This window comes from Cydia fagiglandana, chromosome 1 (genome assembly GCF_963556715.1).
Source record: "Cydia fagiglandana chromosome 1, ilCydFagi1.1, whole genome shotgun sequence".
Taxonomy (NCBI): domain Eukaryota; kingdom Metazoa; phylum Arthropoda; class Insecta; order Lepidoptera; family Tortricidae; genus Cydia; species Cydia fagiglandana.
This window is the reverse complement of record NC_085932.1, coordinates 12,769,710-12,793,618: the sequence shown is the minus strand read 5'-3', so window position 1 is coordinate 12,793,618 and position 23,909 is coordinate 12,769,710. Positions and strand designations below refer to the sequence as shown.

Genomic DNA, 23,909 nt, shown 5'->3' with positions numbered 1-23,909 from the left:
CGTGACGGTCTTACATGTTCTGTGTATTTCAATAATATAACCTGTTTGAAATAAAACCCATTACTTCTTATGCTGCGAGCTTATTTTAGAACGTGGGCGTTACTCGCTTTTGTCCATATTGTCAAATCATTTACAAACATCGCACGTTAAATAACATAATGGTATGTTAACACACATACATAGACTTTAATTATCACCAGGTCGCAATAACATTGTACTAAAATGTAAATTGTAAAAAAGAGATCGTAATCGCGTTACACAGCTGTTGGACGTTCAGCGTAATGAGTTTTATGGACGTTTTATACAATTGATACGATAGCATTACCAGGGTCAAAGCAAACGGTGTACTTAAATAAAACATTTTTGGCGCGCGATGTTAGTTCATCACCTTCACATTGATCCTTAATTACTGTTCAAATATTTTACTGTAGCATTTGAAATAAACAAGCGATTTTATTATCGAGGGTTATTTTTAAACTTTTATCGCGGTTTGTGCAGTAAACAAAATAATTCGTAAATAGTACGTGCATTAGCTGCATGAATCCATTTAATAGTGATAATAATAATAAGCAAAAGAGCTTGTAAACAAAGCTGGCCTTGGCCGCGCACTCGCACAATGGGCCTCACTAAATTCGATTACACAACATCGCTCGGTTATTTCGCTCACGATTTTGCCCAAAAAAGCGCACCGCACGCGTTTTGCCTTCGGAATAACGTATCATTTTTAGGAAAACAAAAACCAGATCAGCATATATATTTGTTGCTACTCATACGCACTTTTAGAAGTAGCTATTTTAGCATTAGAAAGAACTTGAAAGAAGGTAAGCGATCTTGACATGTCTTTTAATTGAAAAACGCTTTTTAAAAATCAATAACTATTACTTATGAAAGCAGAAGAATATAAATGATTGTATTAGATACATAATTGTTACATATTTGCCGTGACTTATTTTTAAAATGTGTTTTTCAATTAAAAGACACATCAAGATTGTTTACCTTATTTCTAATGCTAAAAATAGCGAACTATAGTAGAATAATTTTAATTTCCTTCAAAATCCGTATAATATGTAGTTCTTTATAATTATTTAACTTTTTTGCGTATCTAGTTCGCTGAAGTGTTCTTATTTATTGGCGTAAGTATATTAACCTAACATTCACTTTAACGAATTTTATTGATAATACTCATTAAGTACTTAATAATAAACTGGTAGGTACCTATAAGTAATTAGACACGGAAAAAAATAAAAAATTCTAATCGGATGTTATGTAAGTAGATAACCCTTCAACAATAAACTATGTTTGGAATACATTCCCCAGCGGCCGGCCGCTAAATAAATTCCTTGGGCTTAATTAATCGAGTCGGTCAGGATTGATCTCGGTCCGCTTTGTATTTATCATAAATTCGGTTCCCAAATTAATATATTCATATAGAATTGAGTCAGAGTACCTACTTAAATAATGTATGTTTGTAGCGACTAAATGGCGAAGAAAAACAAAATTCTTTTATGTGTGGTGTAGCCGAGTGGCATGCTAAGTGGCACATTTATAATGGGAATTGGACTGACTTGCGTTCTATAGAAATGAATAAATCATAGGTACGAACTGCCGGTTTAGATCACAAAAATACTCATAGAACACAGTACAAGTAGAAAGGTACAAAAAGGATGACGTCCAAAACGACGGGTAATAAAAATAATTAGGCAATTAGTTGAATTGAGCGGGGGCGCGGCGATCGGACCTCATTGTATGTAAAGCCAGACTCTATCAGCCGTGACTACTTACTATTTATTCCTGGGCTGTTATTTCCATAGCTTTCAGACCATTCGCCTCAGGCGAAACTATGCATAAGTGACCTCGAGACCCGTAACTCTGGTCTGATCCAACAGCACTATTTACTCGTAGGTACTGTATTTCTCCTATTTCCTCTCCACATGAAACTGTCCCTAGTTAAAAAAGTAGGTACCTGTACAAATTTGTCGTGAGCCTAGTAAAGGTTTCAAAAACTAACATTTAAAATATTAAACTACATGCAACCTAATACAAGTTTATTTGGTATTTTTAAAACTTAATCATTAATTTAAGACTTAATCGCGTAAACTTATGTTTATTAAATATATGGGGTCATATACGTAACGTAAATTTACGTATAAGCCCCGTATTAGTTTTAAAATTATGAGTGAAAATCGTGTATATTTTGTTTACAAGTGAAGAAAAAACTACATGAATTACAACATAGTAAAACATTAATGTTCACACTGTTGATCAGAACAGTAACATTTCCATGTGCGGAATATATTATAGGTACTTGTACTCTCAAAATTATCCTACTAATTAGTAACGAAGTTCCAGCCAACGTTAACTTTATAGAACGAGTTAGAATTATCTTGGTAGGCGGTCTGTTTATTGGCTACTCTTGTGCGTCCATTTATGTAATGCAGCATACAATTTAAAATTCTATCGCGATATCCTCGCGCCGATGAGAAAACCGGTTTGCTATATATAACGGATAAACAGTATAGGCACACATCGTTATAGACAACCGGAAAGATCGCGAAAGATGATAATTGATAATAATTGTAATACCTACTCTAATATTAATTAGTGTTCGTTCGACCGAAGTTTCGGTTTCGGGTTCGGCATAAAAATCCTGTTTCGATCAGACAATGACTAATAATAACGAACTTATTTGTCAACACAATAAGCTTTTTTGTGCATATCATAAAGTACTTTGTAAATTATTACAATACAGAAAACTCTTCATCCAATGAAAATTAAAGTAAGTATTTTACATTACACTGAAGAAAGATCTTTTTATTCATATATATGGTACAAAAACATGCCAAAAAACAAAGAAAGATCGTACTTTAAATCCTTGAAACACATTTTGTCCACTGCGCTCATGTTGTAGATGTAGATAGAACACAAGACATAGAAATACAATGCGATACATCACATTCCGTGTTATGGTAATGAAATAAATGTATTATTAAAAAGATCTTTGAACAAACAATTAATAAGTAGTGACACGCAAGACATGCATCACTGATCACTATCATTTGCCACCCACTGTTGCCCACGTTTATAGCCAATCGCATCTTATAACGCCACTATATCTCACATGTAGGCAATCGGCGCAATCACTCCCATTACGGGTACATATACTAGCGACTTGATCAAATGGAAATGTTACTATTTATAGTAACATAGTTCTTTTTATAAAAAGAACACATCTAAAAAATGTCATACTTTGAAACTGCCGATGGTAATATCGAGACCTCCCCGTCGTATTATTTCGTTTTTCTATTCCAGCACTTAATTAAATCTGCGAATTAAATGACTGACAGTCTATCTAAATTAACTTCAATTGAAGCGCGGCGCGGTGGTTCTAAAGTCTACATGCTTTAGGATCACAACTGTTGTTTTTGTAAGGCAAATTTCTAGGCAATATGCTTGTTTATTTTCAAAATTAATCACCTTACAAATTAAGATATATGCTTGGGTACATCTACTCAAAATTGAAAAAAAAATGTAAATACTTTGCATATTTTAATTGTATTAATATTTACAGAAAACGTAAATCCAATATTTTATTAATATAATTTTTAATTAAAAACAGTAACTATTTAATATTACTTTAATATTTTACAAACTCCAAAGCTATAAAGATCGTAATACAGTTTCTAGTACATCTTATCCGACTAAATGTCACTGAGAGAAATGCGCTGAGCCGGGTCAGCTCGTGATCGTAACATTATTGGAATCAATTACAGTCTCCGCTCCTGTCGTTATGCCGGAGTTAGACTTCATAAGGATATACTGAATTTAATGACATTAAAAGTTTATTTTTACGCTCGTGACCGTTCAATAAGGTTACAGACATGTGTCAATTTTATTACTACGTGATTTAAAACTGGTAGGTACAAGATATATATGTATTTAAAAATTGATAGTTCTGTTTTTGTCGAACTAAATTATATTGCCAGGTGAGAAATCCAAAAAATAGCTTACGAATACATCAATGAAATGACGTTTAGGTACCTGTTTTATTAATGCACTTATACATTTAAGTATCGCAAGTCTGATATTAAAATAAGAGCATATATGCATACGTGAAATAACTAGAGGTAGTAAGTGCTACTTCATGTTATCTACTGAATAAACTAAAGCTTTTTTATAATTAATGTATTCGACGCGATAAATGTCAGTAGTTCGACCACTTGGAAATTGATAACAACTAAAGTTGAACATAATTCATTGATAGTGAACTACCTATTTATTAATTTTTAATGTTATTACAAAAGATTATATCGATACCTACATATAAAAATGCTCATTAAAACAAACAATACATCCATTATCGTTGTTGCATAATTTATTATCAATTATGTAACATACTTTTTAATATTAGATTAATGAATATGCCTTCATAGCAATAATAATCTAAATAGTTCTAAGAATTTCCGGCAGTAAAGTGGCCGAAAATAATCCAAACAACTAACAATAGTAGGTACTGTTTGCTTATCAGAATGAGTAATGACAGACGTGTAATGTATGAGCACTTGTACGTGCATGTGTGTAAGGTGTTATGTAACCTAATAGACAAACATAAGCTTTATTTTCAGACTCGTCTAGATGTAATCGGTATTATCCTATGATTGAATGTAGCTTGGTAAACAACTCGTTGAGTAATGCAACTATTAATAGAGGCGACAATCTTGTTTTTAACACGCATACATTTGTGTGCATAAGAAATGAATCCAATGAATACATGCATGAAACATATGTTATAATATTTGTGCAAAACCGCGTTCAGCAACACGAAATTATTAGAAAATGTACAATCCGCATTTTTTTGTTAATTTTTTGTAAAGATATTCTAAGATATTTATAGTACATATTATAAGATATTAGAGTTACACATGATTTCATAGAAGTTTGACGTTATTAATAACACTTGAACCGTCTGGTCTATCAAACTCGCTGTCAATTTAGCTTGGTGTAACTCTATAGCAGGTTTGTTAGAAACATTTGAATCCCAAGGGAAGTAGAATCATTTGACACCTTCCAAAAAAATTATGCCCGTAGCTTGTTACATCAGGCAGATAATAATATAGTCCGATACTTGTCATTGTAATGCATATACATGCACCAAACTGTTTGAAATGCACTATTGTGTATCGAATACAAGTTGGTATATTATCAAGCCAAGCATACAAATACAGCTTTTTAATAAATGGGACCAATCTAATCTTTCATAGTTTTCAGGATGCCGTCATGAAACGTTTTATGTGGTATTGCGTCGTTGCCTGCGCGTGAGTGCATCCGCTGGTCACGTAATGCATTGTTCACAAGTTTGTATTTATTGAGTATGGTTAGTGCCACTGTTTACTGCGTTTTAGCTACATTGTTAGATTATTTACGTTTTTACAAGGTCAAATTTACCTCGTTTTCAGTAGCAAAGTTAGGGCGTAGTTTGTTTGAAAATGATGTACTGTTTAAATATTGAGTGACAGCCTTATGAGCATAACCGTCGTCAACTTGATTATACAAAGTAACGTATAAGTACCTATACCAGCAATTTAATCGTACTTTTTATTTACTCTAACAATATCTGACTAGCTGGGTGGTAAAATATGTAATTAAAATGTAGTATTTTTGATTAGCTTTATTTCATTTTAGCAAACTAGGAGTAGAAGTGGTCGCCGAAGCCGAAATCGGCTGGAAGGATCATTATCATTTCATTTTAATGTAAGTATAGATGGAAGTACATTACATACGTGTAATACTACGAGTGGTGCTAGTATCAGTTGCAGTGAACACGACAATAAATTTGTGGCAACGTCACGGACAGCTATTGCGATAAGTCACCGGCAGATAGCGTCGCACGACTAACTACAAATATATCCTTAATTGTAAGTGTAACTAGCTCATACAAATATGTAGATACAAACAACCACGTTACGTACTTACCTAATTCCTTCGCGTTTAGAGAAAGATAGATAAATTTGTTTAATTATTACATTTTTTTTTCTCGCGCTCGAGAGGAGGCCTGTGCCCAGCAGTGGGACGTATATAGGCTGAGATGATGATGATTACATTTTTTAACCATTACCTATACATATTTCTGATGAATCGTATTCTGTCTGCAATTTTCGTCATGAATTTGCAGCTGTCGTATGACGCGGTGTTTAATTTAAAGGTTTTATTACGATGAAACATTTCCCTCAAGTCAAAAGTCAGACGGAGCTCGTAAAGCAAGCTCCTGTTGATGAAATATTGCCCGCCATACAAGCCCCCCGAGCGTTGTGCGAGCCTCGTACACTGCGCGATTTAAACTGCGCTTTATTAACGAAAACTGAGATAATTGAAATTTATGTCACAGACACTTTAGTCCTGTTTCTTTGCAGTCAGTGTAACAATCGGTTTGACCTTTATTATAGGGACAATGAACGCGATAGGTGCTGTAGCTCGTTGAACTACTGAACTTTGGTTACCGTTGCCACACTGTTGGCATTACAGCCGTAATGGCATTCATCGTAAGCTATCAATTATCATATGCATTTGGTGCAAATTTTACATATGACTCAAGCTCGCATATAAGGAATACGTAATAACAGGAAATGCATTACCGATCACGATCAGTTATCGAAGCGTTTGGATCCTTAATTTCTAGGTTTTTTTTTTACAACGGAAGCAATCAGATGGCATTTCTAGCCAGCAATATGGCGGCGCGGTAGCGTCGCGCATTTTATATTTAGCTCGGACGAACATAAAGCTTCGTTTACAAATTTAATTGCATCGGCGATCGCCCGCCGCGGACGCAAATAGACTCGCAACGCGCCCCTGAACCTACCCGTACTTTCTCCCGCCATCTCAGCGCGCGGACGACGAGAAAATATTTGTAAGTTTGTTTTTAAACGGGTTGTTAAGCTAAGAGTCGGCTGTATCGGACGGAGTGCATTTCAGCGTGAGTAATGCTCTCGCCGGTCGGCCGCGGCGAGATCGAGAGAGCAGTTTTAAAGGCCAAGCTACTTTCTCACTCTTGCGATTCGCATAGGCGGAATTTAATAGAAACGGTCGCAATAAAGAGTTATTAAATTGCTGTAGTAAAATTGATAAATATCTGTTTATTGGTCTAGTAGACTTCAAACTGCATTCAAAACTGACACATACATTATTATAACGATGGCCTGCCCCGTCTGGCGAACGCTGAACGCAGAACTTCCAAGAGTCATTTTGAGAATTAATGGCTAAATTATGCATAGTCCGGTCGGAATTGTCGCCGGTCCGCCGCTCGACTGCTTAATGAACTTAACTGAATCGCCAGCCAAGTACGTACGTGGCCAGACGTTAAAATACAATCCAATAATATGTTTATTGGGGACCAGTGGAAACCGACCGATGCCTATATGTATTAACACAAATTGAAACGTATAAAAACTCGATAATAATCGTGTACTTGTTCGGATTGCGTTTAAAAAGGCATATGCGAATACATTTGAGCGTCGAACGAGCTCAGTCTTTAAACGACAAGTTATGGTAGGCGCATTGTTTGCGATTGATCATTTGACTCATTTGACGAACGCGCAAAAGCAGACATCGCGTGAAAATGCACCGAGGGGAGCGTCGTGCGGCTGTATGCGGCGAGGGGCCTGCGTGCCCACACGCGTAACCGTGCACAATGCACACGTAAATACATCTTCGGCCAACTCCACTATGCATAATCACACAGATTTGCAAGTAAAATGACGCGACACGGCACTTTTTAAGCTTTGCAAATGTAAAAACACTGCATTGTCTCGGCGAGCGAAGGTGGTCGACGCCGCGACGACGGGTCCCTTATTGTGGTCCAAAAAATTAATACAAGGTCGCTTTACAATGAATACGTGACAAGACAGTTTATTAGTAGGGTTTTAGTGAACGTGTTGTGAGGAGGGTAGAGATGAATATTCGGGTGCAATTTATGCAGACATGCGCCGTTGCACCGATCACGCCCTAAAAACGTAGCTAACGAGCCATGGCAAGTTGCCGACGACCACCGCCATGGGAAAGGAAGCCGCCGACTCAGGTCTGTCTCGACCACACTCCAGACAATCAAGAAGATCAACCAACCATTTGAAAGACAACTATTACAACCAGACATCCTTAATAATATGTGCAAAATTTGTTTGCCGCGAAGACTCCAAGTCCAAAACATTATATTATAGATTTAAATCGTACTTGCATTGCGAAATCGTTACTGAAATATTCGCGCTCCAGGCAATCTCGCACGTCGCCTTCGAGCTTTGTTGAGAAGATAAACGTCGAATAAGATGGGATATAGAACAAATAAAACTAAGACGGGGCTAGTCCTAGTCGACAATATAATGATTTGTCGTCACATCAGGTTTCAATAAGGGCATGAGTAACCTATGTAGGTAAGCATAAGAGCACATAAGAGGTTATGTATCACAATTGATCCCGTAATATATTTAATTGGAACTGATAAATCCTAACAGCTGTATGGGGTCATTTTTAGTAAGAAATAGAACGCATAATTTGAGAGGCACAGACAAAACATCCTCCAGACTTAGGATAGTCGCGCCACGCATACGGTAATTTTACTCCATGTTCGAGTCGAAAGTGTCTTTGTGTGACGTCCGTGTCTTTGAACGGACCAATCACGGCACGGGACTTCGCTCACCTCGTCACACGCACCCTCGCATTTTTGTCATCATCGGTTGCATGAAATAATTGAAGGGATGTTTACAAAAACAACATAACTGCTTAGAGCGGTTGACACTTTTTTAAGAACATTGTTATTGTTAATCGTTTCAGGTGTCAACCAGTGTAGTCAGTTATGTTGTTGACACTTTAGTAAGTTCCGACCGTGAAGTGGCAGATCATTTTGAGCGGTTTTTCTCGAATATCCCGGTAGAAACAACAAGATCCCTTAATTCATCGCCAGACGTCGCTGAAGAAATTTTGAAGACAAATGTGGCAGAATGTACAGAAATCTTCAAATTTTCGTATGTCTCATCGAATATAGTTCTTAAGACTTTTAGGTCTTTAAATTTAAAGAAAACAGAAGATCTTTGGGGCCTGTCTGTCAAAGTATTAGATTCCATCATTGAGTCAATTACACCATACTTAGCTGAGATTTTCAACAGATGCATTGATGCTGGAATTTTTCCAGATATTATGAAACATAGCAAAATTATCCCTCTGTTTAAATCAGGAACGAGAACAGATCCCACGAACTTTAGACCGATTTCAATACTACCGGCATTAAGCAAAGTGTTCGAGAAACTTATTCTGAATCAACTATTGTCACATTTCAACAGAAACAAACTGCTTGACAGCAATCAATTTGGTTTCACCAAAGGTCGATCAACTACTGACGCCGGTGCGGTACTTCTAAAACACATCTTTGATGCTTGGGAAAAAGCTCAAGATGCTGTTGGAATTTTCTGTGATCTGTCAAAGGCATTTGATTGCGTTGATCACGAAAATTTAAAGAGAAAATTAAGCCGCTATGGGATAAAAGCTAGTGCCCTTGACCTGGTCTCATCGTACCTTTCGGATAGAACTCAGCGAGTAGTTATTAATGGAACTCAATCGGCGGGGTCCCCGGTAGCCCTCGGAGTGCCTCAAGGTTCAATTCTTGGTCCCTTCCTGTTCTTGGTATACATTAATGACTTACCAAAAGTTGTGCAAGATAGACATGATATAGTGTTATTTGCAGATGACACTTCCCTTATATTTAAAGTGGATAGAAAGGAAAATAGCTTCGAGAGCATTAATGACGCGCTATCTACCATTGTAAACTGGTTTACGGCAAACAATTTGCTTTTGAACGCCAAGAAAACCAAATGCATCAAGTTTACGCTACCTAACGTCAAGCAGGTAAATAACAGCAAGATAAAAATAAAAGGTGATACGCTGGAATTTGAGGACCGAACTGTTTTCCTGGGAGTCACTCTAGACTCCAAACTGCAATGGCATGCACATATAGGCACTCTAGTCGGAAAACTTAGTTCAGCAGCCTATGCAGTGAGGAGAATCAAACAGCTGACAAACGTAGAGACGGCCAGGCTGGTATACTTTAGTTACTTCCATAGTGTTATGTCTTATGGAATTCTGTTGTGGGGAAAAGCGGCAGATATTCAGACAATATTTGTGCTGCAAAAACGAGCTGTACGTTCCATCTATGGACTGGGCGCTCGAGTATCCCTAAGAGAGAAATTCAAAGAAGTTAACATTCTTACCGTTGCATCTCAATACATACTAGAGAATATTATGTATGTTCGGAAAAACATCCACGAATTCAAGGTTAACAGTGATATCCATAACTATAACACTAGAAACAAACATAAACTTGCTGTGCCCGCCCACCGCCTCCGTAAGGTTAGTACGTCTTTCGTCGGGAACTGTACACGTTTTTATAACAAAGTCCCCACTGATGTAGTGAATTTACCACTTCATAAATTTAAGTCGCACATTAAGCACTCCTTGTTACGTAAGGCGTACTACACTGTAAATGATTTTATAAACGATAGAGATGCTTTTAAGCCGGTAGCTTGATTTCATTCGTATAATAAGAATTAAATAAATATTGTTTTTTTTTACATTGTGAATTAAATATGCTAGTGACCAGTAGAATTGACACATGAGACAATGATGTTCTCGCTTGATTATATTGTTTAAGTTAATTTTAGTTTTGGACACTTGGAGACCTTATACATCTCTAAGTACATATTTATTTATTTGATTTTTATTTTTGATTGTACATACTTACCTATATTTTTAATGTTTCTGACACTTAGAGACCTTTACATCTCTAAGTCAACTTAGGCTAGTAATTATGTGAAGCTATATTACTGTCTTTTTATGTAACATATGAGCACAAAATGCCGTGTCTTACAGCTACATGTTATTACTATTTTAATATTAATATAGGCCGGTAGCTTGAACATGTCATGCTCGCTTAAAAGTCTTTGCTTACGGTGGCGTTGTTGATCGGGTCGCCACTTTCCCGAATGAAGGTTGAGGGAGGCGATGGCTGAGATACGCGTCATACTCGTGAACGGGTGCTGTTTGTGGAGACTGGTCTGTTAAGCTAACACGAGCTATTAGCTATATATACTATACTTAGTAACTTTTATTAATTAATTACAGTGAGACGCCTCATTCTGTTCTCGTATGTTTCTTTTCTTTTAATGAATGTATTAATTATACAGGATATTGACTCTTGGAGACCTTATACATCTCTAAGGATAACTTGATAAACTATATAATCTTATAGTTCTGACACCTAGAGACATTTACACCTCTAAATATTATAGATTTTTTTTGTGTGTGTTTTTTTATCTGTATTTTGTATGTAATTCGACATTAAGAGACCATATACATCTCTTAGTAATTGTAATACGTTAGATTGAATTGTTAGTTTTATTTTATAAAATTGTTGATGTTATTATTTTTGCTTTTATGTAAATTCAATGTTGACGTGTAAAAGTGCCCTTGTGGCCTATTTGCTGAATAAATGTTGATGATGTTTGATGTTGATGATGTTTGATGATGTTTGTTTTTGTAAACATCCCTTCAATTGCTCTAAACTCGGTCCAGAAGATTCCTAGTCTATGTTGAGAGGCAACTGATGCGGTGGACGGATAACCTTTACATGGTGATATAAATAACATTAACAGTGACGTAATCTTTCCAAGTTCCCAGACGTTACCGAAGAAGTTAATTGGACAGACTTCCAGTTATGATACCCTTTAGAGGCCTCCCCTAGTTACATGTAAGCCTAGCCAGTCGCGCTTCACCGCCGGCCGCCGGCTGACTCAGTCGGAATCGCGCCTTGGTCTTAAGGAGAGGCTACATTCTATATATCATAACATCGTCATTTTTAGTAGCTCTTCGAACCAATTTTTTTTCCTTTAGACACCTTAAATAGAAACCTTTTAAATTGATTTGTGCACTATTTTTGTAGCGTAGGTATCAATAGGTATTTATTTGTAAGAGTTAAGTTGAAACGCTGATTGCTATAACATTGTTTCAATTCCGTGATATGAAAAGCGGTCAGCAGGAAGTTGATAAGCATGGAACTTGATATAAATAGCAGTTTTAAAATACCAGAACTTAACATACGTCGTCGTTAATACTTAATGAAGTTTAAGATCAGACGTCTGTAGCAGTTTCTTAAACCGTAATGAAAGGGATGAAATTAAGTAAAACTTTATGTGAAAAGATTCTTTCATTTAGTAAAAGGAAAGCTTTGAATGAGTTTAATTAAGACTTAAGAGTGGAATACAAGTGTAAGATAGCGTTGTATTATAATTGGGAGAAACTTAAATTAACTGAAGTGCAATAAAGACAGCCCGTAGCACCGTCTCTGAGGCATCATTGTGAATCAATGGCAGATAGCAAGTAACAGCAGTACCTACCTACATGTAGAATGAATATCGATATACGTCAAATGCAGCAAAATGTGTGGGCGGTGTTATTGATGTGGATTAAGTAAACATGAGATGATACTACATTGTTAATTCGTCGCATTGAACCTATACACACAGCACACACACAAAAGCACGATGACATAAGTGTTTTCACATCTCCCAGTTAATTATGTGTATCTCGGTATATACGGATTGTTATCACTTAACACATTCGCCTTAAGAGAACATAATACCTCCTTGTGCCGTGGGCTCGTCTCAAGGCCGATTCGAACGTGATCTGACAGTTTTTTGTCTTTAAAAAACTCGCGAACCGCCTAACAGTTTCCTACAATACCCATTATATGTATATAACATAAAGTTTATTTTTCTTTTTATTCATTGTGAAGAAACTCATAAAGATGGTTCGACTGATACACGTATCTACGAGACACGCCCTCCTATTACGCCTAGACGTTTTTTACTTAATTGATGGTTTTACAAATGGATTGCACGTTTTCATAATTTTGTTATGAACAGTAAAACGTAATAAGTTCATTCGTAAGTGTTTAATTACCTAGACAAGTGGCATCAGTAGACAAATATCTGATGACTCAAACGTACTTTCAATTAATTCGTAATAAGTTGTTAAAACAATCAAGATCGTTTAGCGTAGGCAGAAACAGAATACTTTGATGACTACCTATACTAACGAAACGGCAAGTGATTTAAATTTTCGCAGACAGCCATCGAGCACGCATCGGATTACCATGTGATATATCTACGTATTTTTAAAGTTGCCTATTATTGACATTGTAGACATCCTGTGGCGGTCATTAGCAGGCGAATAAAGCTGTTTTGCAGGTTCTTTTGTAAATTCATACAGGATCGCCTAATGTGTCTGAGTACACACGGCGTAAGGCGCGGTAGCGAGCGTGGAATGCAAATAGCCTTATTTTCAAATTGTAATTTCCTTCGCTACGTTTTTAGAAAATATTATAGCGGAGAACTTTTATTAAAAACGAAATTAAAAGTTAGAATTCAAATGGAGAGCTATTTGACTGTTACTTTTAAAGTTGCAAGTTCTGCGTTAATATGTAATTTAGAAAAATGTTATACATATAGGTAGGTAATGCGACTAGTTAGTCAGAACTTAATGTAATTTAATAATTAATGCCGCATCATCTGATAACTGAACGTCAGCTCATTTAAACTAGCTTATTACCTTTCATCGTTTAATAATATTACGTGGAACAGGTTTACATTCAATTTAAAAAACTTGTTTTTGAATATTGCTGTTCTGAACAATACACGTTTTACCGCTTTCGTATTCGGACACGACGAATTATTGTTTTTTTTTTGTTGCTCGTTTACAATGAGGCGGTTAAAATGTCGAGTATTTTTTTTAATTACGCAAACATATCTTTGGATAAATATTGCGATACGTTTTGTTAACGAAAATGATATAAATTCAATGTAGGAGTAAGGATTAAAGAACCTTGCTATATACAATGATTACGGACCATATCAAGTGAAATCCTTGAGGTTATTTTTTGAGGCATCTTTATAGGTCAAGTTAACGAGTGAATAAATTCGGACGTCACGTCGCCCACACGGTTCAATCAAGACTTGTATCTACTGTAAAATACCTAATCTACGACACCTACGCTACGGCGTTATTAGTTACGATAACGCATATTGTTTAGAATAGGTAAGGGCAGCAGCGTGTATTGGTACTTTTATAAGTGTGGGTGGAGTGAGAAGGATTCCGCGCCCAACCTGAGCGTTTCTTGCACGTTCAATTTAACATAGTTATTTAATAAACAAATACCGAGCCCATAAAATAAGAAATACCTAGATGATACGAAAATAAATAAACAATTTTAATTTGCTTAATAATTACTATCGCAAACCTGCCTTAAACCAAAAATACTAAGTTGTTAAAGTTAACTTTGCAACATTTTACTTTTTTTTAATTTATTTAAATGTACTGTATGTACCTACACCAAGTCCCAGAACACTATAAAATATCTATGAGTAACAGAAAAATAAAGTAGATTTTGTAAGATAAAGTTGATACATATTTCAAAGCCCTATTTAACCTAAGCCAGCTCTGCGCGAATTTTACCGAATCACCTTAACACAAAAATAAAACTAACGTTCCAAGAACACGGTTATGTTATGATGTCTTTGTAGGCCTGGCCGTTTGTGGAAAGGATAATTGAGTGCAATTGCAATACTAGGTACAGGTAGACATATTAAATATATTACAATGGGTAGACGTTAATTTACTGTGACAAAAAATACAAGGCAAATAGGTAACAGCGCCCATACGTTGGTCCGTTAAATGATAAGACTTTTCAAACTAAATTGCAGTAATTGCACTGGCATGATAATATTTATCTCTCTAAATCCCCGTCTTATCGTTCCTTGTGTTTTTGGCAACGTCTCGAAGCATAATTATCTTGTACCTACATACTCGTGTAAATACCTATACGATAGTGGTGAGTTATGTAACGAAAAGCGATTATTCTTGTTTTGTAAACAGTATGCCTTTTTATGAACTTTCATACAGACTTATCTTTTTCACTCGATAGGAAATAAGTATCGGAGAACCGTTTTAGGCGAGCTTTAAAACTTATGTTTAAAAATAAAAAGATTTATGCTCGATAAGTATGCAGTTAGTTAGTGTATCTTAGCCACCAAGTGGATGCCTTTAGAGGGACGTGGACACGGTAGGCCCAAACGGAGATGGCAGGATGACTTGGGCAGCTTCCTGAACAACTGGTCGGGGGAAACACCAAATCGGGAGTCGTGGAAATTAAGGGGAGAGGCCTTTGCCCAGCAGTGGGAAACTCAAATAGGCTAGGAACTATGCAGTTAAAATCATTTTAATAACACGTTCATATGTCCCGTCCCGTATAATTTATAATAATTAATGTGTGGTATGGGTAGCCTATTAGCCATGAAACTGTAAGGGGCATTCTATAGTTATAGTATGTAAAAAGGATTCGCAGGTACGTAGCAAACTTAAGCTTGTATTATCAGCTTTTCACATGGTACCTAGGTACCTATATAAAGAAACCGCAGCAATTTGGCCAGTGTGGGGCAGCTGCAATTTCGGGAACTGACGGGAAACGGAAACCAGCTGTGTACTCGGGCGTGGTTAATGCACCAAATTGCATTTTTACGGCTCCGCCAATTTCGGTGTCTGTTTCCATGTTACCACTGTTTCCAGGCGGTATGGTCATTGGATTCGGCATTATTTTAGGTCAATACTTAGGTACGGTACCTACTTACTTCGGGTAGGTACAGGTTCATGATACATTGGCAGGTGAAATAATTAAAATAATTTATGTGTGACATTTGAAAAACATAAATGGAAAACGATTAAGTAGGTAAATAAATATTTTAATCGACCTGCAATAATAAGTACCTACCTTGTAACAAAATGCGCAAAAACATTGGTTAAATAAAATATTGTAATTAAGAATGTTGCATAAGTACATCTGGCTTTTTTTTATTGATATGCCATCGGTAAACACTTAATAAAACAGATACCTATCTGCAAGTGCAGTTTTAAGTTATCTTGTCAAAAACGTTTGTTTCACAAAAACAATTTTCCTTGTATTAAATAAAAAATAATAAGGTATTTATAGTAAGATCTGACATGGACAATTGGACATATAAACAGGTAAGGTAGAAATACTAGTGTTCGACGCTGCACTAGTAATTCTACCTTATTAGTAGTTGTGTTTGTTATTCGTTACAATACAACGTTGGCCCATAGACCACAAAAAATAATATCGATCAAGTAGGTATTTATAAATAACTTAAATAAGTATATTATTGTATGTAATATACCTAGTTATTTGTCCAAAATGTTTTACAATTTGCAAGTAGGTATCTATTTATAAACCCTACTACAAGTACTTACATAGGTAAATACTTTAGTTTTAGGTAGGTACGGTCAGCATCAATAGTAGCGTATGAAATAACGCGCCAAAAGTGGATATCTGTCACCGTCACCCTCTATTACTTTTCCAATAGAGATAGATAGGTACTTACATATAATTATCTCGACAGTTCGCGTTTAAAGTGTCATACCTATAACAGTTTAATTGCTCTAATATTTAAAGACATAGGTAAGGTAAAGGTACCTACCTCTTTTTGTTAAGGTATCACAGAATGGTAAATAGGTAGGTACTTACCTAACTACTTTGACTCATAGTCTGATGCGGTACTTTTAATGCTGACTGTACATAGGTTAATAAATGAATAAGCATTGACCACTTACCTGCTACATCGACGAGACTTTAATTGCGTCCGTAGTATTATATTCCTTACAGGAAGTAACAATTCAGTTCCTACCGGCAAGACGATGGGGCATTTAACCTACAAAGGACCCCAGCCAAGATGATGTTTCCTCTTCTTTTGGTGTTTCTCGATGATTGTCATCTTGGCTAGGCCCAAATAGGTAGTTGTCCCACAAGTAGGTATGTGTGTAAAACTACTAAGTCTAACAGTTGGAAATATGAAGGAAATAAAGTAGGTAGGTACTTATTATTATACCTATAGGACCCATGCACATTTACCGCTGGTGGCCTAGCGGTAAGAGCGGGCGACTTTCAATCCGGAGGTCGCGGGTTCAAACCCCGGCTCGTACCAATGAGTTTTTCGGAACTTATGTACGAAATATCATTTGAAATTTGCCAGTTGCTTTTCGGTGAAGGAAAACATCGTGAGGAAACCGGACTAATCCCAATAAGGCCTAGTTTCCCCTCTGAGTTGGAAGGTCAGATGGCAGTCGCTTTCGTAAAAACTAGTGCCTACGTCAAATCATGGGATTAGTTGTCAAGCGGACCCCAGGCTCCCATGAGCCGTGGCAAAATGCAGGGATAACGCCAGGAAGAAGGACCCATGCACAGTTAAGTAGGTACTTTTATGTGATGTAGATAGCAAGTGGATGAGCACTTGCTGGAGTTAATCCTTGGACATAATCTGAGGCTTTATTCGCGTTTAATATTATGCTGATTAAGATTTTACTACATACAGCAAAGCTAAATGAGACAACATAAAACTGTAAAAAGTGTTGCACAATATTAATCCTTATCTCGATGACGACTTGCAGGCTTGTCTTGATATGACAGAGTTAACAACTACCTATAGGAAGGTATCGTTATCAACAAATTCCTGCTTCTCCATCATCGGATAGATGTTGTGTTTGACACCGCACTTGCTAATATGCACTTGTTTAACCCAAGCAAAACATTTCTTGACATCGTTTGCGTACCTAAACCATGTTATAATAAGTAATAGTACTATCATACCTAAACCTACTATTATCTTAAGCAAAAAGGGCAATTAATGAAATTGGAATCTATATTTGATAGTGATACCTATGCGTTAAATGTTGTAAGTGCTCTCTTTGTGGACTCTTATTGGAATGTGTCAATACTTATATTAAATACTTATATTAAAAACGGGTCACTCACATATCTTAAGTCGGAAAACCTTATGTCAATACCTACAACAACAAAAACAAGACTAACCTTACCGGGCCGGGCCGATGACAAGTTTGTTTTGTTTGCCGGCAACATGCCGGTAGGGCGAAAAACCGGTACATAAATCTAAATTTCTAACGCCAAATCTATTTTATATAGAAACTAGATTTAACACCCAATAAAGATGACTACTAATTTAAGATTTTTTTTAAATATAATTTAAAAAAATATTTTGAGTAGATATATGAATTGATTGCTCACCTGATTCTATCGGAAACGATTTCCACCTTCGAGTTCCTCTTCAGCGCGTGCTGCGGCTGATGTGTGGGGCTGGTGGAGGGCTCGGAAGGCGCCGAGGGTGGCGAGCAGGAGCCCGAGCTGGACAGGCTGAAGGTCCGCGGGCGGCCGTCGCCTGCTGCCGGCGTGCGCCCCGGCCGCGTGCGTCGTCGACGCTTCTTCTCCTCGTCAGCCCGCGCCACCGATCCTGGAGGCGCCCAGTCCAAGTCCTTCTTCAGGTGCCCTCGTCCGCAGCGGCACCCGCAAGCTTTAAATGCCAAATCGTAACCCTTCTTCGTCCATAAGTTCTGATGCCGCTGTCTCTCAGACCATGATCGGGCCCGCCCGCAAGACTTCAAGTAAGCCAGCACCCCGACTTCCCACTGCTCGAAGCAGGCTCTGTGCATATACCGGCCGGCGGCGCACGTGTCATTGTTGCATAGCACGCGTACGGCGTCCTCAAAACGCACGGGTTCTCTGGGACGTAAGCATTCGCTGGGGACGCAGCACCCTCGAGTGTCGCTATCTTCGAGCGCGCCGGCGGCGCCCTGCCGCCGCGGAGCCATACCGAACGAAATCGAACGTGCGGAGCGCGTCAAAAACACATGCTTGCCGGAGCGCGCGCGGCCGACTAATAGTCGCGAGTGAACGAAAGCGAAATTTCAAGAGCGCAGCGCGTCGCCGCGCCGCCGCGTTCTCTGCACAGGGCTGACCTTGCGGCGCGCGGGGTGCGGGGCGCGGGCGGGTGCAGCGGGGCGGGGCGTCGCTGCCGGGGTGGGGAAAGTGCTGCACATTTCACTTTCGCGCGGACACGGCGGGGTAGGCGAGGCGGCCGTTGCAACCACCAACAGAGATGCTGGGGTGGACGCTCACTTTACTTAACAACTACTCTTAAAATGTAGGCATAGTATAAAGTGAGTAAACCAAATGCATCCACATGTAGGTATAATATCTTATCAAAAAAAGTTACAACTACATTACTTTAATTAGGTAGTATAACTTGCTTATTTAATTTTATCAATGAGTGACAGCAGCGGGTACCTACCTCCTTACCACTAATAGATTATCTAACGAATACACAATGTCAATATTACTCGATACGAAAAATGTTTTTTCACCACACCAGCTCGGAAAGGCTTACTTTGCACTTCAAAAACCGATAGCAAAGTTGCATTTTATTCACATGTGAGGCAAAGTAATCAAATGCATATTTTGAGTTGTTTTCTTGTATTTGCTGGTAGAATTGACTTTTAAATGATGATTTTGGATGATAAATATTTAATAACATTCATTTGGATTTAATTTGGTTTGATTTTGTTTGATATTTTACATTTAATATTTGCTTCGTGTTGGTGTGGTGAAAAATGTCACTCGGGGCAAATTTTGTTTAACCCTCGTGCTTTGAGTCACTCGCAACGTTCAAGATTCCATTTTTCGAACCACTCGCTACGCTCGTGGTTCAATTTTGGAATCTTTCGCTTGCTCGGGTATCAATATTAGCACGAGCGGTTAAACAACAACTTTGCCCCCTTGTAAAACAAATAACTATTATTAAAACCCTATGATATTTTATATGTAGATGTGTTATACACGTTCCAAAATTGAAGCACTCACCTCGTGTCATGTGTACGAGTTTGTCTCAGTCTGCCTGACGCAAGCGCGAAGTGTACACCGGTTAATACTTTTCCAAAAATAAAAAGTATTTAGCAACAAAATGCCGACCTGCGTTATTTTGAAATGCTCAAATTATCCGCGGAAGCGCAAAAAAATTGACGGCGTCACATATCATTGGTAAGTAAAAGCTGAAATAACCCGTTTTTCTTCGGTTTAATCTTAAATTAAATAAACCCAGCCGCCATTTTCGCCGGCTGACAGAACGAGATAAGTTTATGTTCTCATCAGCGAGAATGACAAGGACGCACCAACTGCGTACATAGATTATCATAGCAGACGCGTCATGGTAAGTTGCATTCATTGTTTGGTGCTTGGCGTACAAATAAAAGAAATATACTTAAATTTCAACTTTAATATTGAAGTTTTTTACTTGAACGCATTTTTTCTTGTATTTAAGTACAACAATTGGCAAATTAAAGATTATTATTGGCCATATTATTGTCCGGGTCGCGTCAATTAAGTAAATAGGTATATTGCTGTTTATACAAAGATTACTACAAAATTAGTATTTATTGTCAGGCATTTCATTTTCTCACACAGTAACAATTATTAATAACATAAAATTGATAGTAAAATAAAGGATTTTGTTGTTATTGAGTTTGCTTTTTGTCAAAATGTTTCTATAGTATAAGAAAAATGATGAATAAAGATTATAATATAATATCTTTTATTTACATAACTAAATATGAAAACTTTTTACTTCGGTAGCGAGTACATTACTTCATAAAACTGCATTAAAATGATTTGCACCTTCTGTCAAACATCTTAGTCTTTGATATTTTTTTTTCTTAATAAGTTTTACGCTTCGCGCCATATTCACTGTTTGCCGTCGTGTTATGGTGGTATCACTGTGCCTCTACTATCAGTTGGCAGAGTATTTTTCACTTACTTTCAGTGAATAAACGTGCCGTGAGTCACGTTTTACGTTTCTTTACGGTCTTATGTACCTAACTTCACTCCACTCCAAACGATGTTGTCCCTTTCTAAGTATACTATAAAACAGAGCAAGAGTTATATCGGAGTTTTATACAGCGCCTCTAGGATTCACCTATAGAACTAAATAACAAAATTGACACATTTACTCACGTCTACGTAATTTACTATCTATGCATCTCGCTCTCGCATATTAGTGCAAGTGAGATGCACAGAAAGTAATGTTACATATACTGATGGTAGCCGTTAATATGGAGGGTAGAGGTAAGGAGAATCCTTTATGACTTTATGAGAAAACTCCTTTATGGGAGAATATTTGCAAAAAGTGGGCACACTGTCAGCTATTATAATTTTTCTAAATCTCTCCAGAGTAGCGAAAAAAAGAAAACCCATAAACCTAGTTTTTCATTGTATCAATACCGTACTAAAAATCATGGAGAATGGAAGATACTCGTATTTACAAGTGGAAAAACGTTTTCTCTTTTTGTATGGACGATTACGTAGTATACTTCCCTCTTAAGGTTTTTGACGGACACTTTTTCATTATTAATTACATGGAGATTGTATTCCTTACCTCTACCATCCACTAAGAGCATTTAGAAGGGAGATGTCATCGCTGTCATTTTCTTTACAAAACAGTCTGCCAATTTTTGCGGGGGAGGGGACGTCAAATGTATTGCTATTTCTACATGATTTGTACGTAACGTACAAATAGCCATGTCAGTCCATACAAAAGTTTGCACAATTGTGTTTTTCGGCAGAGGGGTAAGTAATAATGTCAACAAAAAAATAAAGAGTATACCTACGAGACTACTACGACTATGATATTTGATTTATTCGGTTGTCAATATAAAACAAATGTAGGTGTTCTTTCTTCCCGTATGAGACGCCATTACTATGTAGTCTTGCTTGAGATTAATAAACATTACCTATATGGTGTTAAAACAAGCTTTTCTTTCCTGCTTGGAACCCTAATCCTAAATCCTAACAGTAAGCACTCAATGGCCACTCCAGTTATTAAATGCTCTAAGACCAATTTTGTCACTTTGTTACTGACTCAACCTTCATTCTACAATTTTTTAAAGATTTGACGTTGCCATAGTTACGAAAATAATAAACACATCAATGTTAGTAAACAATGTATAAATTAAAATATATTGTATTCAAGACAAAAATTGCAAAATATGATAATTACGTAAACATCATTAATAATCGAGTTAAAATTATGACTCTGCGTGTTAAAAAATAGGAAGCAAAGTATACGGCGCGATTATACAGGCTACTTTTGGCTACATATTTATTACCTATGATGAAAATAGTACACACATGAGAAGAAATCTTAAAATATTAAAATAGGTATGTATTATAATGGTCCGCTTCAGTCCGCATCATGACAGCGGCCGTCTCCTACTGCTAAGTAACATTATCTAATAGAGTGTGCGGAAAGAGAAGAGTCGTGAAATTTAGGGGAGCCCATACATTATACCTACGACTCTTCTCTTTCCGCACAGACCCTACGTATGACCTTAATAGCGATCTTAATTTTATACTACCTATACGATCTCGAGTATATTTCAGTGCCAAGCGCCCCATTTCCAATACAAAATGAACCCACGCAGCGGGTATTTGGCAATAAATGTGTTTTAAATTTTCAGATTCTAAACCACCAGCAAAAGTTTTTGAAGAAAGTTTTATTTTCCTGTTACCAAGTTGACATGAAAAACGAGTACCAAACACAATAATTTGAACAACGGAAAATAAAATAATACTTACTTAGTAAAGAAAAATAAATAAACTCACAGAACATTTGTATGTTTTATTTTATTTAAGATAATAATGCTTAATAAAATACGTAGCAATTCTTGTGTAAATATTCTTACTATGTGTATGTTCTTACTATGTGTTATGTGCACCCAGCAACAAAAACAGCAACATGTCTATGTACCGCTCCTTGTATTGAGCCTTAATTCTTAATACATATGTAACTTCTACATGCATACGCATGCATACATGATGCAATCCGGGTTTTCAGGGAAATGTTGTTTTCAATCAGCTTCTTGCCTAAAACCAAAAACTGCTCGTAAGCAATGTGATTTTCGCAAATGTAGCAGTAGAAATAGGAAAATATGATGTCAAGTATAACTCATTACCTTTGTACTAAATCAGCCTTTTATCGAACTATTAATTGATTTATCCCTTAAAGTTTTGCTTGAAGTTCACATACTATTATAAATTTATACATATTACGTTGAAAATTGCATTAATATTCGTGAAAAATCTGCGTATTTGTTGTGTTTACAAGTTGACAGAAATGTCACGTTGGAAACGCACGTATTTTTCCATAACATCTGTCACGTTTACTCGCGTAAAGTATTTACGCAGAATAATTCTGGCTCAGTTTTCATTATATAATTAGAAAGAGAGCGTTTTAGGTGTGAAGTTAGGCAAGTATGGAAAACTCGCGTAAAAACGTTTGTAACTCATGGTACAAATTGAAATTTTTAGTTCTTTACGTGACCGGTAGAGGCACTGTACAATTACTCCATACATTTTCCTTAACTTTCTCACTATCTTCACTTCTCACTGTCATTCACGGAACTCATAGTAGAGCTACTGATTTACCAAATTCACGCGCAAGTGACAAACACTAGCCGTCTCTTTTTTACTTAGGTATTCTTTTAATTGTGCCGTCTCTTTTACGCATTTGCGTATGAAGTTGTAAACAAATTGTAACTAATGCTGCCGTGTCGTTGGCAGCATTGGTTGGCATCATTTTTTTCACTTGATATGTTAGTGTATGGCTTATCTACATATAAAATATCATAGTTAAAACCGAGATGATTGAATCAAATAAAGGGTAGGTAATTAATGAAGTGAATAGGTACTTAATGAAATAAAAGTCAGAATGTTAACATTATCTTCTATCCACCTGCCGCTGTCGGTGCTGGCCGGCCTGCCCTCGACTCGCCGTCTGCAAGTCTGGTAGGTAAGTACCTACGACGACGCCAGGCCGCGTAGCCAAGATGCCGATCGCTTACGCTCCGTAGCGATCGAAACGCAACTGTCACTGTCGCACTAATATGGAAGAGTGATAGAGAGATATAAT

General features: G+C 37.0%; 1 protein-coding gene and 1 long non-coding RNA gene across 2 annotated transcripts in view; both read right to left on the bottom strand.

Moving 5' to 3' along the window:
- Positions 1-18,833, bottom strand: part of LOC134664685 (headcase protein) — a 51,495-nt gene extending 32,662 nt beyond the window's left edge. Inside the window, exon 1 of the mRNA XM_063521433.1 lies at positions 18,182-18,833. Within this exon, the coding sequence (XP_063377503.1) occupies positions 18,182-18,762 (581 nt within the window). The 5' untranslated portion in view covers positions 18,763-18,833. The remainder of the gene's footprint in view (positions 1-18,181) is intronic.
- The window catches only part of LOC134664744 (uncharacterized), a 384,916-nt gene that overhangs the window by 67,715 nt on the left and 293,292 nt on the right, over positions 1-23,909 (bottom strand). The window lies entirely within an intron of this gene.